We start from the raw sequence: 16,179 nt of genomic DNA, 5'->3' as shown, positions 1-16,179 counted from the left end.
ACTTTACTCTTCCAGGATAACTAAAAATGCTAAACTCAAGATCTATTCTCCTCATCCTTTCCAATTACTGATCAATTATTGTTTTCTTTGTTAAACTGAGGTTTTTTTAGTTGGCTGCAATTGCAACACAAGTTGCACGGAGGGTGGTTCATTTTTTGGACAAAATAATACCACGACGTAAATGCAGTGTTGATAACTTCTTGGACTCTTGGCCGGATTGTGCATATTATGCTTTTTCCTGACAAATTTATCCCAGGAACATCTCCATACATCTTCCTTGGTTAGTATATCTGTTTCTTAGCTTCTCTAATTGTACCGAGTATAAATTGAGAAATCGTTTCTTGTTAAAAATTTGAACTCCGGCCAGCTTATATGAACTAAATATGCAACATTTTTATGATCCTCTTTTATTCAAAAACCGTTAAGTGCCTTGTATGGAGTTGATTACATGTGATATTGCCTTTCCCTTTATTTTGGAGCCTTGTTCAAATCGATACTTTTTGCACAATCAGTTGAGCTGCATGTTATGTATCTTGTGGCTTGCCATCTATATGAACCAAAGTGGTATCTTAACACACCTGCGGCATTGTTGAATTGTTGTTTGGACACGTCTCTTTTAGGATGTCAGTGCCCCCTCCCTCCTTGTATTTAAATGAGTGAATGAGGAAATCACTTGTTAATTTAGTATCCGTTCGCTGCAACTGTAATTGATTTTTTTTTTAAAAATGATTTACGTAAAATGAATTAATTTTTTTAGGAAACAACTTTCCTAAATTATTTTATGATGTCTAGAAAATGTTATTGTTGTGGAAACTCCACTTATTAGTAAATTTTCATTTCTTTTATTATAAGAACTTAGTATTCTTAAAATATTAAAATAATTTAGTCAATATTAATTTTTTTATAGTTTTATAAATAAAACATTAAGACTTTTATATTTTATTAAAATAGTAAATATTATTAATTATATTAATTACTTATATTTTAGTAATATTACTTATTAAAATAATAAATATATTTTATTATATTAACTGCTTATTAAAATAAAAATATTATATTATATTTTAAATTTATTAATAAATATATTTTAATATTTTAATAGTTAATATATTTATTAAAATAACACTAGAATATTAAATTAATAAAATAATATTACTCATTAATAATTCAATAATAGTATTTGTATGCAAATAGTAAATAGTATTGATTAGATTAGTGATTTATTATATATTATTACAATAAAAATATTATATTATATTATTAAAGATTATTAATAAATATATTTTAAATATTAATAATATATATTTTTATTAAAATGATACTAAACTATTATATAATTGAGTATATATTACTTTAATATTAAAACCTATAATATTATTAAAATTATTCATAAATATATTTTAAATATTTAAAAATTAATATTTTGATTAAAATAATACTAAAATGCTATATTAATATATATATATAAAAGTCTGGTGACCGAAATGATTTTTTTTAAAGTTATGTGACCACTGGTACCATTAAAATTATTAAATTTAGCAATATTAACCTGAATAATTATGAAATTAAATAAAGTTGACAAAAAAACATTAAGTTAACACAAAAACACGAACATATATATAGTATAACTTGTTATCATGCTTAGGAACTTATATCAACCCTTACTTTCAGCTATGAAAATGTTTTACCGTTCTATGCATTTGAAGTTGTTTAAGCGGAACAACTTTCATTTTTAGCCAACTGTTCAGTACAATTTTCCCCGGATGTTTTCATTGAAATTGATAAACTACTCTAAAACAAATGTAGTAGAGAACACTAGGAGTCATTTATGGACTGACAAAAATTACTTAAATAATGCATTAAGAGAAAGGCATCAGTTATGAAGATTACCTGAACAGCTCAACGAGGCCAGACAAACCAATTTCTTCCTCCGGTTTTCTAGGAGCATATATACCGATAATACCACAGCAAAAGTTTAAAGCAAATTCTCATCTCTCTGTCATACTGGATGAATTCTTTTCAGCCAACGTTTCTGGGTCTTCGTTCTCCAATCGGTTGTCGAGAATTTCCAAAACATTATCAGGTGGGCACTTGTCAGCAGGATTTTTAGGTGATACTTGACAGAAGCATTCCGGCCAAGAATTTGTATAAAAAGATTCAGGTGGCACCCGCTTGTGAGGTCCACCAAAGTTTGTTTTAAGCATGACATGCCTAACAGATTGTTTGAAACCGGCTGTCCTTCCATTCTCTCGATCAATGAATATTGGAGCAAGACCTTTTCTGTCAGGTCTAATTGTAGTTCGAAAACCGTAATAGAGTCGGTGACCTAGCAGATTGTTAGCAAAGTTGCTAGGCCCGTCATACGTTGGCATAAAAATATCAGAAAGAAGACAGACCATGTAATCAACAGCAGAGCCTAACAACCCACGAGTGTTCGTAACCAGTTCCTCTGAAGAGTCTACAGAAGTGTGATTCTCAAGGCGAGGGAACAGATCCCGAAAAGGTTTCATAAAACGCTCTCCTCCAAATAATTCACCAGCTGCTAGGTATATCCGGGTAGAATTGTCAAATCCCATAGCACGCAAGATAAGACCAACCTGCAGTTCAAACAGTCATTATACATATAAGAACCATTGCCCTTGCCACTCTCTCTATGAGAGGAATGAATAACAGGAAATGCTACCTCTTCTGGAGTTAGTGGGCATTTCCCAATGGCCCTTCTTTCTTTGTACACAAGCCTTTTATCTGCAAAATTTTCCTTCCTATACTTCTTCAATATACTTTGCTCTTCTGGGTTAAAAATATCAAAGCACCTATAAAACCATTCAAAGCCTATCAGCCAGTCAAAGTCTTCATGCATATCATGACATATATCACATCAACCCATGTGTTTTTCTAGTCAATATAACATGATTATTGAAATAGATAAAAGAGGTCACTTTGGATCTAAAATGACTGGGAAAGGGTTTATAACTCAAAATTATCAGTAAAACCACTGGGCACGATATTGGATATTTCTTCTTGCCTCAAGCAAAATGCATTGACCCGGAAAGGGGGGATGGAATACGACATTCACAACACAGAATATTGCTTTGTAGATCCATTGCCCAACTACTATATCTATATATGTTTGAACAAAAGATGAAATGTAGAAGTGCAGTCCTTGTATGCGCTTTAGAAGGAAATAAAAGGTCCTACATTTCTTCATCCTACAGCTAAAGCTATGCAGACACAAAGACCAAGCAAAATGAATGCATAACCCACACAACCTATGGCAGCTGTGAATGAAATAACTTAGATATATTAAGGTAAAGAACATACCCAGCAAATGCTAGCATATCCATCTCAAAACGAAGATGTATTGACATGAAATGTCCTTGTGCCCGGAGTTTATCAACTATTGACTCACTTAACTTCATAATGTTTGGCTTGAACCTCAAAGCATGATAGTTAACTCTACATCTCAAGCGTTGATACTCAGGATTGTCAATTTCTTCAGCAAGACGATGTGAAAAGGGAGTTAGATAAATAGCACCATGTTCCTGCATTTTCTTGAGAGCAACCATTGTATACCATTCGATAGGAGCATCCCTCGGAGGGTGAAGCTAAACAAATAGAGAAAGAAGCAAGAACAGAGAAAACACATAAGTTTCAACAACTTCTAAAAAGACTTGACCATTATTTTCATGATTGATAATTATAATCACTGGCACCAATATCTCACCTGATGCCCTTTTATCTTCTTGGTTTTACCGTTTTTTCGGATTTCAGGTATGCTTTCCACAATTCGTACATCATACTTCAATGTCCGGATAAAATGCTCAACATCATAGATACCTTGGAAGCCACTGAAGAAAAAAATAATGGTAGCGGCACATTTAATTTCAAAAGCTCCACAAGTAACAATGGCAAGTTGCCTCAGTGAAGAGCTGGAAAAAAAATTCCATGTGATATGTGAATATATTCCTAATTTTTTTAGGCAGGTGAATAATAATTAATACTCAGCAACCATAGAAATTAAAACATAAAAAAGTCCACAAAATATAATTGTAAACTCGCTAAAGACCTTTGCATTCATAGTGGTTCAAGTTTTAGTGAGAAGCAATTGTGAAAAATAAAAATCTGCCAAAAATGAACTTAGTTAACCTAGTTCAAAACATCAGTCACCGAAAATTTCTGATATGTAAAACGAAAAAAAGATTGCCGGAGAAAAATCAGATATTGCTCACTCTAGAATAGAGAATTCAATCACATTGCAGTATAGGAAGATCCTCAAAGAACAGATATTCTTAACCAAAAAAATACAGAAAATAACTTAAAAAATTATTTGAGTCATCCAAAAAATGTGTAATTTCAAGAGCAAGTTCATATTTTTGTTGGATCTTAAAAACCACTAGTGGCTCTCTTCCTAATAATTCTTGGATTTCCTGGATTAGGAGTCATTTCACCCAACAAACTAAGAACGGTAATTGATAAATGCAAAAAATTCTGAGTCTCTAACATTAAACTATAACTTTAATATAATAAATTGAAATGAAAATGACTCAAGTTGACCAATAAAATAAACACAAACTTGCTGCAACCATAGCAAGTTCACTCAGAAGGGTACCAAAAAGAGAAAGCAACCTACGGCCCAGTGAACAGATTACAAAAGATAAAGCATTAAAGCCAGCAGCAAGGTAACATATATTAATCTTCACAATGCAGAGGAAAATCAGAAAACTAGCCATCTAAAATCTGTGTTCATAATAATGAATGCTCAGCTTCAGTTACAGAAAGTAACCAGGTATTTTCAAATAAATTTAAATTAAAAAAAAAGGATTACCTCTCATCATGCCAAAAGGAGTTTGCATCCAACTCAGGCAGCACAAGCGTGGCATTCATAATCCGCGCAGCAAGCACTGCATTACAGATCTAGAACACCAAAAGAAGCAAGCTCACTATTTTTATTTCAAACTTATAAACCATTGAAGCAATATCACCACAATCTAACTCTACTTTAAACTTTGGTAATGATTCATAAGCCCTTATAGGTACACTAAGAATCTAAAACAAAACATAGACATGAAATCTCAAGCTGGCTTGCACCCGTATAATTTCCATGGAAGAAGCTAATTAACAGTATATGACAGAGTAGAGTTTATGGCAAAAAAATTAAGACAAACCGCACTGCGTTGCTGGTTCAGACCACCATTGCAACGGACTCGAAGATAACCATTAGTTTCCCTTGGAGGAGCTGCCACAATATGACAATAAGAATTCTAAGAAACTTACATCTTCAACTAAATCAATTTAGACAGACTGGTTTTTCTTTGAGAAAGTTATGAGAAGTTACGGGGCCAATCAGATCGTGGTGCGGATGAAGGCTTCCATCCACCAGACTTGGCACTTTCCCAAAGTTCTTCTGCATTGATCTGAATACGCATTTCAGAAAATAGAATGGTCAAAGGTTAGATTGATCAACCAAAAATGGCCAACCATTAAAAGTGGAAAAGGGTGAGAATAAATCCTAATCACTAGCTCATCTCACACAATCAGTCTTAAGCTTATTTGAAAACATTTCCCATAAGATAACAAACACCTATCCAAAAATAGTGTTAAAGGAGGAACAATACATTAAAACAACTAAAGCAATGACCCTCTTAAACATAATCTACATGATCCTAGCAAATTAGCATAGCGCCAGACTAATGCAATAGATCAAGCATTTCTACTATGATGATTTTTCATGCAAGTAAAAGGGCCAATTGAATGAGTTATATTACAAAAACCAAATAAGCGATCATCTAATACCAACCAAATGAAATATTTTTCAAACAAGGGATTCCCCTAAAGCATAGAGTGTTAGCATTACTGTATACTCACTCGTCCAGTTTACTTAACTCCCAATTACAAAAGACCATTGAACTTAAAACATTTCTACATTCTAAATTTTAACAATCCGATAACAGATGCGCCCAGTTAAAAGCTCGATACTGAAAATTTAATCACTAAGCCACGGATCAAAATTAAAAGCTCCGGAAGCTCGAATTTATAAAGACATAACTCATATAAAGCTAATGACTCAGTCACCGTTACACCTCAAATTCTTTTTTATTTTTGCTAGCATTTTCTCAGAAACCAAAAAAAAAACAAAATCCAAAAAAAATAATAATCAAGACGACTAGATCCTAATTCCTAACTATTACCACTAACCTCAGAATGCTGTAGAGATCCGCGATTTCCGCTAATTGTAGCCGAAAACAAAAGCGAGAGCATGCAGACCAAAAGCACCACAACGGCAATGATTAGTTTAGCATAAATTCCCTTTGCTCCTCCACCTCCACCTCCTTGCTTTCCATGCTGCCTATGCAGCCCCGGCCTGAGCAAAAAAATAAAGGACATTTTAAAAAAGGCCAGCTTGGTTCAATGGAAAACGGAAACATCACTCGAAAATGAATCAACTAGTTTGTTAACCTCCGCATAATTACGAAAGGAAAATCAAAGTATTTCCAGATCTGTAGATTTTAGAGATTTCCTTTTTTCCGGTTGGATTTTACTTGCTGTGCATGTGAAACCTAAAAATTTATCCCCCAATAAAATCGATTTTTCTATTAAAAGATAGAAAATGATAATCATAAGAGAGTGAACTGAAGTTGTAGTTTTAGAGAGTGGCGAACGATGGTATACGCGGTTGTTGATTGCTGAGTGCAATTCGGTTCGATTATTTTTTAGGATAAACTATATTATTGACCATCTAACTATTATCAATTTTCACTTTGATCACTAATCTTTTAGTTTTATCAATCAGGTCACTTAACATTTAAATACATTCAATCAAGTCATTTGTCGTTAACATTTAACGGAAAATCTAAAGTGACAGTTAAAAAACTTAGTATAATTACACATTTAATTATTTTTACTACATATTCTATTAATTTGTTCATTATAACAATGACCAAATATGTAATTATATCAAGTTTTCAACTGTCACATCAACAAGTGGTTTGATTGAATACATTCAAAATAGTTAAGTGAACTAATTGAAAAAATTAGAATATTGATAGTCAAAGTGAAAAGAGGAAATAATTAGATAATCAATAGTATAATTTACCCTAAATATTAATTGAAAAAATTAGAAGATTGATAGTCAAAGTGAAAAGAGGTAATAATTAGATAATCAATAGTATAATTTACCCTAAATATAAAGGTGCATCCTGCAATAGAAGCAACATCAGACGAGATGGCAAGGGGAATGTCCTCTCACGTACCAGGCGTGGTTTGTGAGCACTCACACAACATTGTTATCTCTTTTCACTTTGATCAATAATCTTTTAATTTTATCATTTAAATGCATTCAATCAAGTCATTTGTTGTTAACATTTAACGGATAAACTAAAGTGACAGTTAAAAAACTTAGTATAATTACACATTTAATTATTTTTACTACATATTCTATTAATTTTTTCATTATAACAATGACCAAATATGTAATTATATCAAGTTTTCAACTATCACATCAATAAGTGGTTTGATTGAATACATTCAAAATAGTAAGTGACCTAATTGAAAAAATTAGAAGATTAATAGTCAAAGTGAAAAGAGGCATAATTAGATAATCAATAGTATAATTTACCCTAAATATAAAGGTGCATCCTGCAATAGAAGCAACATCAGACGAGATGGCAAGGGGAATGTCCTCTCACGTACCAGGCGTGGGTTGTGAGCCCTCGGACAACATTTTTCCTCTCTTTGTTCCAATTTCCACTTTACAAGAGAGCATGGTCGAATTGCAAAGAAGTCCCTTGACTTCAAAAACATTTCACCAAAAGCATTTATTTTAAATCGTATTCATTTCAGTCCCCCAATATTTACTAATTTCTTTCAATTTAGACATCATATTTGATTTTCCTTCGATTTAATACTATGAACTTCCTAAATATTCAATTAAATCCCGTAAATTTTAAAGATTTTAAATTGAATTCCAAATTTCACAATTAAAATTTTCGGACTTAATTACAGAGTGTTATATGATGATCGTCCATTAAATAATATTCATAATAATCGATTTTTTGAGTAATTAATTTTTTTTGTCCAATTCTAATAATTATGACTGTTTATTGGGCTTGGACTCCATTAATGGCCGGGTATTGCCGAAATTTCTGTTAATAAAACAACCCAAACAAAACCCTCCACTTTCTCCGTCAGCATCCTGAAAGAAGCAGCAATGGCGAACTCAGGCACTTCCTCTTTCAGAAACCTCTCCAAAACCTTCATCCGCTCATTTTCCACAAAATCATCCCACCATAATAACCACCAAGCAACCCACATATATTTAGATCCCAACTCCTTCCTTGGAAGCTGGAAGAGCCCCAACGACCCCAAAGTGGCCGAGAAAAAGCTTGCCCAGTTGCGACGAGACTACGCCAAGCAAGTCAAAAATGTTCGCAAGGAATACATTCAGGAGATGGAATTGTTGCGCCTTGAGAAGCTGAGGAAAGAAGAGGCTAGAAAAGAGGCGATTAGAGTTGCTAATGAAGAGCGCAAAAGGCTTAAGGCTGAGGCTGCTAAGGTTCGAGCTCAAGAGCGTATGGTTGCTGAAGAAGAGTTTCGACAAACCCTGGTAATCTTTTTACCACACATCCCTCTCTTTATTATATTTCATCATAAATGGAAATAGTTTCTAACCTGAATATTAACAAAAATGCGGTTTGGGGTTTGCATTTTGGGACAATGTTACCAGTGACGCTGATTGATTAAATATTTATATGAAACCTAATTGGACAGGGTAGTCTTCTCCAGTTTATTTAACAGGAATGAGAAACATATTTTTGGAACTGATATGTATAGTTTTTGTTTTTATGTAATTTCATAGTTCTAAATAAATAAGTTCTGAAGTTGGTAAATTATTTGTTTTACTCAATAATTTTATAATAAACTATATGTTAATGGGATAGTTAAGTTTTACTAAATTGGATCGCTAGCAGCTAGCAGTCCGCTTTTGAGATCCTTGAACTGATTCGAAATTCTCTGGTGAGGTATCAATTACTGGCTGAGAGGTTTGTTTAAGTGGAACATGAAATTCAGAACCTAATATTCCTATCCTAATCTTTTGATGCCAGATCAAGTACTGGTTCTGTTAGTTTATAGATGCAATAGAGTTAATTTGCAGTTAAGAAATTGAAACATTTTATTACCCTATATTTGTTAGTTTAAGTTGAGTAAGAGAATCTCCCTGGGTTATCTTTCTTTTCCATTGTATTGAAGAACTAATATTATACTAGCATTTACACTTAATGTTGAAAAAATGGGGAAGCTAAATGGAATTTAGGTGTATGAATGTCCAATTTTACAGTAGTTGTTCCCGTGAATGCCTTGATAGATATGGTTAATCCACAGTTTACAACGGCTAGGTGAAATGATACTGATGATAAACATGATGTTTGAGGACAATACATTTTGTCAGTACAAAATTGCAAAAGGGTGTAACATAGAAACTGAAGACTGAGCTGTGTCGAGATGGGTCATCCATATATCACTCCATTCACTGGGGTTCCAAAAATTTCTTCCAAAATTGAAACTTTCAAGTTAAATAGACTGGTTACTGCTACACTCTTAGGTTTATGTGAGGTAAAGTAGCAAGTGCTTTCAAATTGTAAATTCTACACTTTCTTCTGAAATTCCCTCCCCCCCCCCCCCCCTCCACACATAGATCCTTCCCCTTTCTCAGTCCTTTTCTAGAGCAATCTGTAGCCAGATATTTTGAGTATGGTTAATTTTGCGTGGAGCTGGATATGAATGTACTTTCTTATTCTCAATCATGTAGTGCTGAACTTTGTTTCATAATTTTTATAATTCATATGGTTAATTGTATATTGCTGCTATCTGTCCAGTCTATTTATGTGCACTGTAAACTTTTTCTGACCCAGAGGTGTAAATAAGACATTTGTGCTCATAAGCTTGTGCTCATAAGCTACTTGTGTTCAGCTCAAAAAGGAGCTCAAGTTCAGATCAATTGTTGTCGAGATAAGTTCGTGCTCAAGTAACACGAGCTAGAGAGTGAGCTAAGTTCAAGTATTCTAGTATTTAGCACAAGTTGTTCACAAGTCTAATTGAGCTTTTCATTTTTAATTGTTATAAAAAATCTCAATCCGAACTCGAACTCGAGCATAAATTATCAAGTTTGAAGTTGAGCATGAGATTCACTCTTTTTTTACTAGATAAATTAGCCTAATCGAGTGAGCTTAAGTTTATCTTGAATTAAGTCGAAGCTTTAGAAGTCACTGCTTTGCCCAATTAAACCCGTAGTCTTACCTCATGTCTGTGGCCTTATTTTCAATGAAGTTTACTTGAGCCTTCAATTTGTGCTCTTTATCATGTGATCAAGATTCTATTTCTATGATGCAGTTGAAAGAAAGAGCAGAAAAGCTTGAAAATTGGAGAATGAAGCAAAAGCTGCATGAGAATAAGAAGAAAGAGGCAAATGAGCTACTGCGTAGATCAAGTTCCATGTGGATTGAAGAGAATGAATTGGAGAAAAAGATCCTTGAGGCCGTGATGTATAAGCATGATTGATTTTCCCTTTTATTTTCAACCAACATAAAGTAAGGATTTTACATGAATCTAGTGAGTAATGGAAATGTTTGCACTTTGTTAAAGCCTTGCTTCTATGTGATTTGTTGGTAACAGCTTCATTGGAGATTGATACTTTTGGAACCATAAAGAGAGATGAGAGATTTCCTTATATTAGTGTCAAATTAAGTGATTTTTTAATTAATATTTTAATAATTCAACCGTACCGTTTAGTTTTATGTTATATTTACATAGATCATGCATGGCAAATTTTATATTCTTTTATGACCGTTGGATGAATGAAAATAGATAGTTGAGATTAATAATAAGAAATGAGGAGATATTTAGAGGGAAAAAATAAGAAGATAATCTAATCATCTATTTCAACTCATATAATGATCTTAAAATTGGATAAAACTACAAGTTTCATATTATGTGTAAGTAGATCTTAACTCATATAAATATATATGGGATAAAATCCACTTACACAATATAAATCATTTTAATTTCAGTCCGGACTGAACTTGTTAAATGAGTCTGACTGAGGTTGCAGAAGAGATGACGCTTGACAGACTGTTTCAGGGTTTGGCGAACAAAATGTTCATGCAGTTGGTATCTTTTCAAAGTGAATGTTGGAGCCTGAAAGCCAACTACCCTCTTGCTTGACAAAAGGAGGAGAAAGCCCCATTTACACAGTTCCATCTCCTAATTATTAATTATTGTTAAAGAAAACCAGACCCGGAAAGGGACTCTTACAATATTGTTCTCAATCTAAACCAGCAGCTCTGGAAGAGAAGTTGATGAGTTTGTTTGAGGATTGAAGGCACAACAGACTGAATCTGGCCTATGAACAACTCAAAACCAAAACACCTCCCTCACATGGGAAAGACAATTTTCCATTCCTCTTTTTTCTTTTTATCTCCTGGGAAAACACTAGCAGTACCATCAAAATAAACAATGTCCCAACATTACTATCAACATTAAATTATCATTTACATCCTTCTTTTGAGACAACAAAGGTAAAAAAAATTGTGATTCCTATGCCTGCCAAAAACAACACCTAGCGGCCAAGTGCCGAAATCACTACTCAGTGCAGTAGGTTTTTACTGGCTCTTTGGTTTTTGAATCTTGACATAAGGGAAGAACCCCAAGATGTGAACAACTTTCGGATCCCATTCTTGCTGCTGAGCACGACAAAACATCAGGAATGTGTTAGCAAAATATGAATTGAAGCCCATCAAGATATGCCAAAGAGCATGACCCTGAGGGTTAAAGTACCAACGAGAAATCTCCTCGCAGTAGACCCTGTCAGCAAGCCAACAAATACTCCCCAGGAACAAAGTCGCCACATATAACTTTGCAAGTCGCTTTGCAGAGGCATCTTTAGTGTAGATGTAGTATTTGTACATGCGAGGGATGCATAGAAGGCAGAGAATAACATAATGAACCTTGAAGCCAATTCCAAAGCGGAAGAGCGCATGGATGACTGCAAATCCTACTCCATAAAAGAACAGGAAAATAGGCATTGTACTTCGATAGTGCCAATCTGGTGAGTAGAGGATGTAAAAGTATAGAAGCATTTCCCACACCATTGGTGTTTCATCACCTTGCTGTTGCCTGAAAATAAATTAAACAATCTTCGCATTTCAAAACCAACTTGACAAATAAATAATTGATCAATAAAGTTTATGTTATCGATTCTTAAATCTACATAACATGAGAAATGAATGTTTTCTTGAATTCATTTCCCATGGGAGACTATTTTCCCTCCAAATTTCCTGTCACCTTGAGCACCCGAAGAAAAAGAAAAAGAAAAGAATAGAAATAGATTGACATCTTGAAAATGTGCTAAAGGAACCACAGAACAAAGGTGACATTCGCCAAGGTGCAGAAAAATAAAAAAAGGAGCTTCGGGAACCTAAGGCATGAGTCAAATATTGTGTTTGTCCAATTCCAAGTATATTTATTTATGACAATAGAAGGAATGACCATTTCAGAAGGTAGAAATAAAAATAAAAATTTGAGCTAACTGTAGTATCTGCTTCATATGGAGTCCCTCTACCGCTCAAGTAGGTAGCGAACTCCTTAAACCAATCAAACAGGAAGAAAATGATCTTCCATTTTGAAATATAAAAACAATACTAACATTTGATCTCAGTTGGTGGGACATTAATCTAATAACTTAAGCATTAGGGAATGGAAATACAAACGTAAAAGAATACTTACATACGCTGCAGTGTGGCATGGTATAGCATGCTCCCAAGGGAAAGTATCATGTTAGATATGTGAAGGACACTAAATCTCATCTCAAATCGTTGTCTTAATGCATTTATAAGGCCAATGAGCGCCAAAAGAATGCCTGGGACAATGGAAATTGTGTTGAAAAACTCTGCAATGTAAGATGAGTAAACATAGTTTTTCTCACACCACTCAGCTGCGGTGACAGGACCCCAGAAGCTTGACAATCCATCTTCCATTCTATACTGAATATACCAGAAGTCTATAATTCTTCAACCGAGGCACCTTTCACTGTAATGTTGTAAATGCCATAAAACCTGAAATTTAAATCAATGAGAGTTAAGGTTATATGCTCAATAAAACATGATAATCAATTAAACGGAAAGTACCATCTTTAGCCAAGTACTCCAATTCAGGAAGAGGAAAATAAGAACGCAACTTAAAAAACAAATGCCAAAACACATCAAACTAGCACAAGTACACCAATTCAGATACACGTACTAATAGGCCAAACTAAAAAGAGCCACAGGGCATAGAAAAGAAGGGAAAAATTAGAATAGAGAATCAAGAATTGATGCTCTATGATTAGCTCATAAAGTGTTCTCACCAGTTCAGATACACATACTACTAGGCCAAATTAAAAAGAGCCATAGGGCATAGAATAGAAGGGGAAAATTAGAACAGAAAAGAATCAAGAATTGATGTTCTAGCATTAGTTCATAAAGTGTTCTCACAGAACTCTCAATATAAGGAAAATTCTTTTTCAACATCAGCTTATGCAGAACTCCACATTAAGAAACTTACAAAATTCTTTATGGAAGCTGTATTAGGATCCCTGCATCTATCTGATGCACTTTTTATGTTATTCTTGCCTTCCATACCATTTTTGAACCCATTCAATGGCAATCTCTTTTATTTTCAGATCACCATCACAACCTAGGCATCTAAAGACAGGTATAAATCTAGATAACAAGTCAATAATAGAGAGAAACCCACAATTACTACCTCAAATGCATGCAAGATCTGATTGTCACATTGTGAATTTCAATAAGGAATCTTTTAAGCTCAGTTTCTAGCTGTTCCATCTATATTTTCATCTCTAGGCAGGAAGAGACAGCTTCAAAACAGTTCTCTAAATAAAAATTCAACTAAAAGAAAGTGCTTATTTATTCTCCTATTCCTAGTCAAACTTGAAAATCATTCTACTTCTGATCCTTCCTGACACCGGCATCTAAAGGAATGATTATACCACACAGCAAAAAGCTAACAGCAAATCCCATTCGACCTGAACAGTTTATCCCATAATTAGACCCCTCTGTGCCTGCAACAGCACCAATCTTATCAAATTTTAGTAAAAGTTTGATACTACAGCAGCAATTTCAACTGCATATTACTTTATCTATATCTGGACCTTTCTATTAAAAAAAATTAGCTCGAAGAAGGCATTAAATCTTCCTTAAATTAGGAAAAATACTTCACTTCTCTTTGACTAACTAATTCAACCAATTAAATACCGAAATCCCATTTTCATAACCTTAAAACAATCTTCTTAAATTCAGCACTTCAAAATTCCATCCATCTTTAACCAAAACCTTCAATCTAAGTTCCTCCATAACTTGAAAACAGCCTTAGCTCACTGAAATCTCTCATACCCAAAAATCCAAACTTATCCTCAGGAAAGATACCCTGCAAATATAGCAATTAAATCCCCTATTCAAACGCCATGGCATCTTTGTTTTTTTGTTAAATGCCATATCCATATATCACAATGCACTACCCTCTAAACCTCTCAACCCATACAAACATTCCTTTATTTGAGATAATCTATTAATACCCATTCCTCAAAAAGCAAAAAAAATGGTTTAAATGTCAAAACTTGCCCATATACATCACCCCCCACAAAAATGAAGAAAAGGAAGATATAGAAGAGAATATGAAAGGAAAGCGAAATGGACGCTAACCTTTTAAAACAAATCAGATCTGATGTTGCAACGAAACCAATCTATAAACATCTCTCTTTCACAGTTTTTTTTTATTCATTTTTTATTCAATTTTTCTAGAGGAAAAAAATTTGAAAAACAGATTGAAGAAAACTGGGGGTGGTCCGGGTAGAAGGAATGCAGCGGGTAGGGGTGCTTATCGAGGGAGTAATCGTCGGTTGGATAATATTCGACTCGTGTGTTAAAAAATTTTGCTGTTAGATTCGATTCGTTGCTCGATATGTTTGATAAAATTATGTTTAATTTGTGATCGTTAAAAAAGTTTATTGCTCGACTCATTTCTCGTAATGTTCATTAAAAAGTTTACCTTATTTTTAACTAAAAATAAAATTTACTAATATTATATGAGGATATTAGGATCGAGTTTGTTTTTTTGTATTAAAATAATATTATTAATTAATAACATTTTATTATTTATTAAAAAATAATAAGTTATTAGTTAATTATTTTTTTATTAATAAATTAATAATTATTATTTAGATTTGTTTTTTTGAATAAAATAATTTTGAAGTAATTACTAAAATTATATTTTTAAAAATTAACGAGCTGCTCACGAAATTTATTGAGTCGAGTTAGACTTTAATCAGTTCAGCTCGTTGAGGTCTCGAGTCGAGTTTGAGTCAAACCAACTCGAGTCAAACCAACTCGAGTCAAATATTTTTCACGTTTTGACCGAGTTGAGTTCGATCGTTGAGCACACCTAGCAAGGTGCACGTAGAGAAGAATATTTAGGGACGTTGGATTAAGATGTTTGACGGCTAAGATTTTGGAATTGAAAAGAGAAATTTATCCAAATTTTATTGATGATTTGTGCAGTTTACCATTTTTTAATGTATTGGCTTTTACATGAGATTCGTTGAAATAAATTAATATGTATAATTCCTCTATTTATTTATTTTTGGTAAACTACATATAATTATGAGTAGGTTTCTTTCTCTCTACGTTGATTTTCAAAAAGTAACAATCGTTAATATTATCGATTTATAATAAATTGATCACTCACTATTAATAAAAGTAACAAAATAATGACGTATTAAAACAACTAAAGTGAATAATGAAAGTCTAATAATGTATTTATTTTGTAATATAAATTATATTTTAAATATACTTTTATAATATTTTATGAATTACGTTATAAATATATTTTTTTATAATATTTTATAATTTATGTTACAATCAAAATATTATTTTTCTCGATAATATAACAAGTCTTTAGGTTAGTATACTAATTAGGTATCATATCCCTCTTAAAGGTTTTTTGAGCCCGTACTTGCATTTCATATTTTCGAATGGGTTGAGCTTCAGAACCTTGCTACATTTGTCAAACAAAAAGGAAAGGAAAAATCTAATTTATAAGGTTTCCTTGAAATTTTGAAGTTATTTCCCTATT

The 16,179-nt window shown here is 33.0% G+C and overlaps 3 protein-coding genes across 3 annotated transcripts; 1 reads left to right on the top strand and 2 right to left on the bottom strand.

Annotated features, from left to right (window-relative positions):
* Positions 1–1,694: 1,694 nt before the first annotated feature.
* LOC120137340 (O-fucosyltransferase 1-like) lies at positions 1,695–6,629 on the bottom strand. The gene is made up of 9 exons (XM_039153110.1): positions 6,457–6,629; positions 6,196–6,361; positions 5,336–5,414; positions 5,166–5,236; positions 4,826–4,914; positions 3,725–3,848; positions 3,322–3,605; positions 2,684–2,813; positions 1,695–2,597 (listed from the first exon to the last, which is right to left on the bottom strand). Exons 1-9 carry the CDS (start codon positions 6,462–6,464, stop codon positions 1,989–1,991), a joined length of 1,560 nt encoding a protein of 519 aa, XP_039009041.1. The 5' UTR covers positions 6,465–6,629; the 3' UTR covers positions 1,695–1,988.
* Positions 6,630–8,164: 1,535 nt separating this feature from the next.
* On the top strand, positions 8,165–10,652 carry LOC120137392 (golgin subfamily A member 6-like protein 1). Its single transcript, XM_039153149.1, has 2 exons — positions 8,165–8,602; positions 10,387–10,652. The coding sequence occupies exons 1-2, from the start codon at positions 8,207–8,209 to the stop codon at positions 10,552–10,554; spliced, it is 564 nt and encodes a 187-aa protein (XP_039009080.1). The 5' UTR covers positions 8,165–8,206; the 3' UTR covers positions 10,555–10,652.
* Positions 10,653–11,393: 741 nt separating this feature from the next.
* LOC120137330 (alkaline ceramidase-like) lies at positions 11,394–14,881 on the bottom strand. The gene is made up of 3 exons (XM_039153103.1): positions 14,751–14,881; positions 12,778–13,106; positions 11,394–12,168 (listed from the first exon to the last, which is right to left on the bottom strand). The coding sequence occupies exons 2-3, from the start codon at positions 13,026–13,028 to the stop codon at positions 11,655–11,657; spliced, it is 765 nt and encodes a 254-aa protein (XP_039009034.1). The 5' UTR covers positions 13,029–13,106; positions 14,751–14,881; the 3' UTR covers positions 11,394–11,654.
* Positions 14,882–16,179: the final 1,298 nt, after the last annotated feature.

This window comes from Hibiscus syriacus, unplaced genomic scaffold (assembly GCF_006381635.1).
Source record: "Hibiscus syriacus cultivar Baekdansim isolate YM2019G1 unplaced genomic scaffold, ASM638163v2 tig00002011_pilon, whole genome shotgun sequence".
Lineage (NCBI taxonomy): Eukaryota > Viridiplantae > Streptophyta > Magnoliopsida > Malvales > Malvaceae > Hibiscus > Hibiscus syriacus.
Note: the sequence above shows the minus strand (reverse complement) of the source record. Positions and strands in the feature narration are given on the sequence as shown.

Bases quoted from the DNA above. Each gene is read 5' to 3' on its own strand.
- LOC120137340 (XM_039153110.1), bottom strand. The intron at 3,606-3,724 runs GTGAGATATTGG...CTATTTGTTTAG, and splicing joins AGAAGATAAAAGGGCATCAG to CTTCACCCTCCGAGGGATGC. The intron at 2,814-3,321 runs GTATGTTCTTTA...ATGGTTTTATAG, and splicing joins GATATGCTAGCATTTGCTGG to GTGCTTTGATATTTTTAACC.
- LOC120137392 (XM_039153149.1), top strand. From the start codon at position 8,207: ATGGCGAACTCAGGCACTTCCTCTTTCAGAAACCTCTCCAAAACCTTC. The intron at 8,603-10,386 runs GTAATCTTTTTA...TCTATGATGCAG, and splicing joins AAGAGTTTCGACAAACCCTG to TTGAAAGAAAGAGCAGAAAA.
- LOC120137330 (XM_039153103.1), bottom strand. From the start codon at position 13,028: ATGGAAGATGGATTGTCAAGCTTCTGGGGTCCTGTCACCGCAGCTGAG. The intron at 12,169-12,777 runs GTAAGTATTCTT...ATTTATTTTCAG, and splicing joins CATGCCACACTGCAGCGTAT to GCAACAGCAAGGTGATGAAA.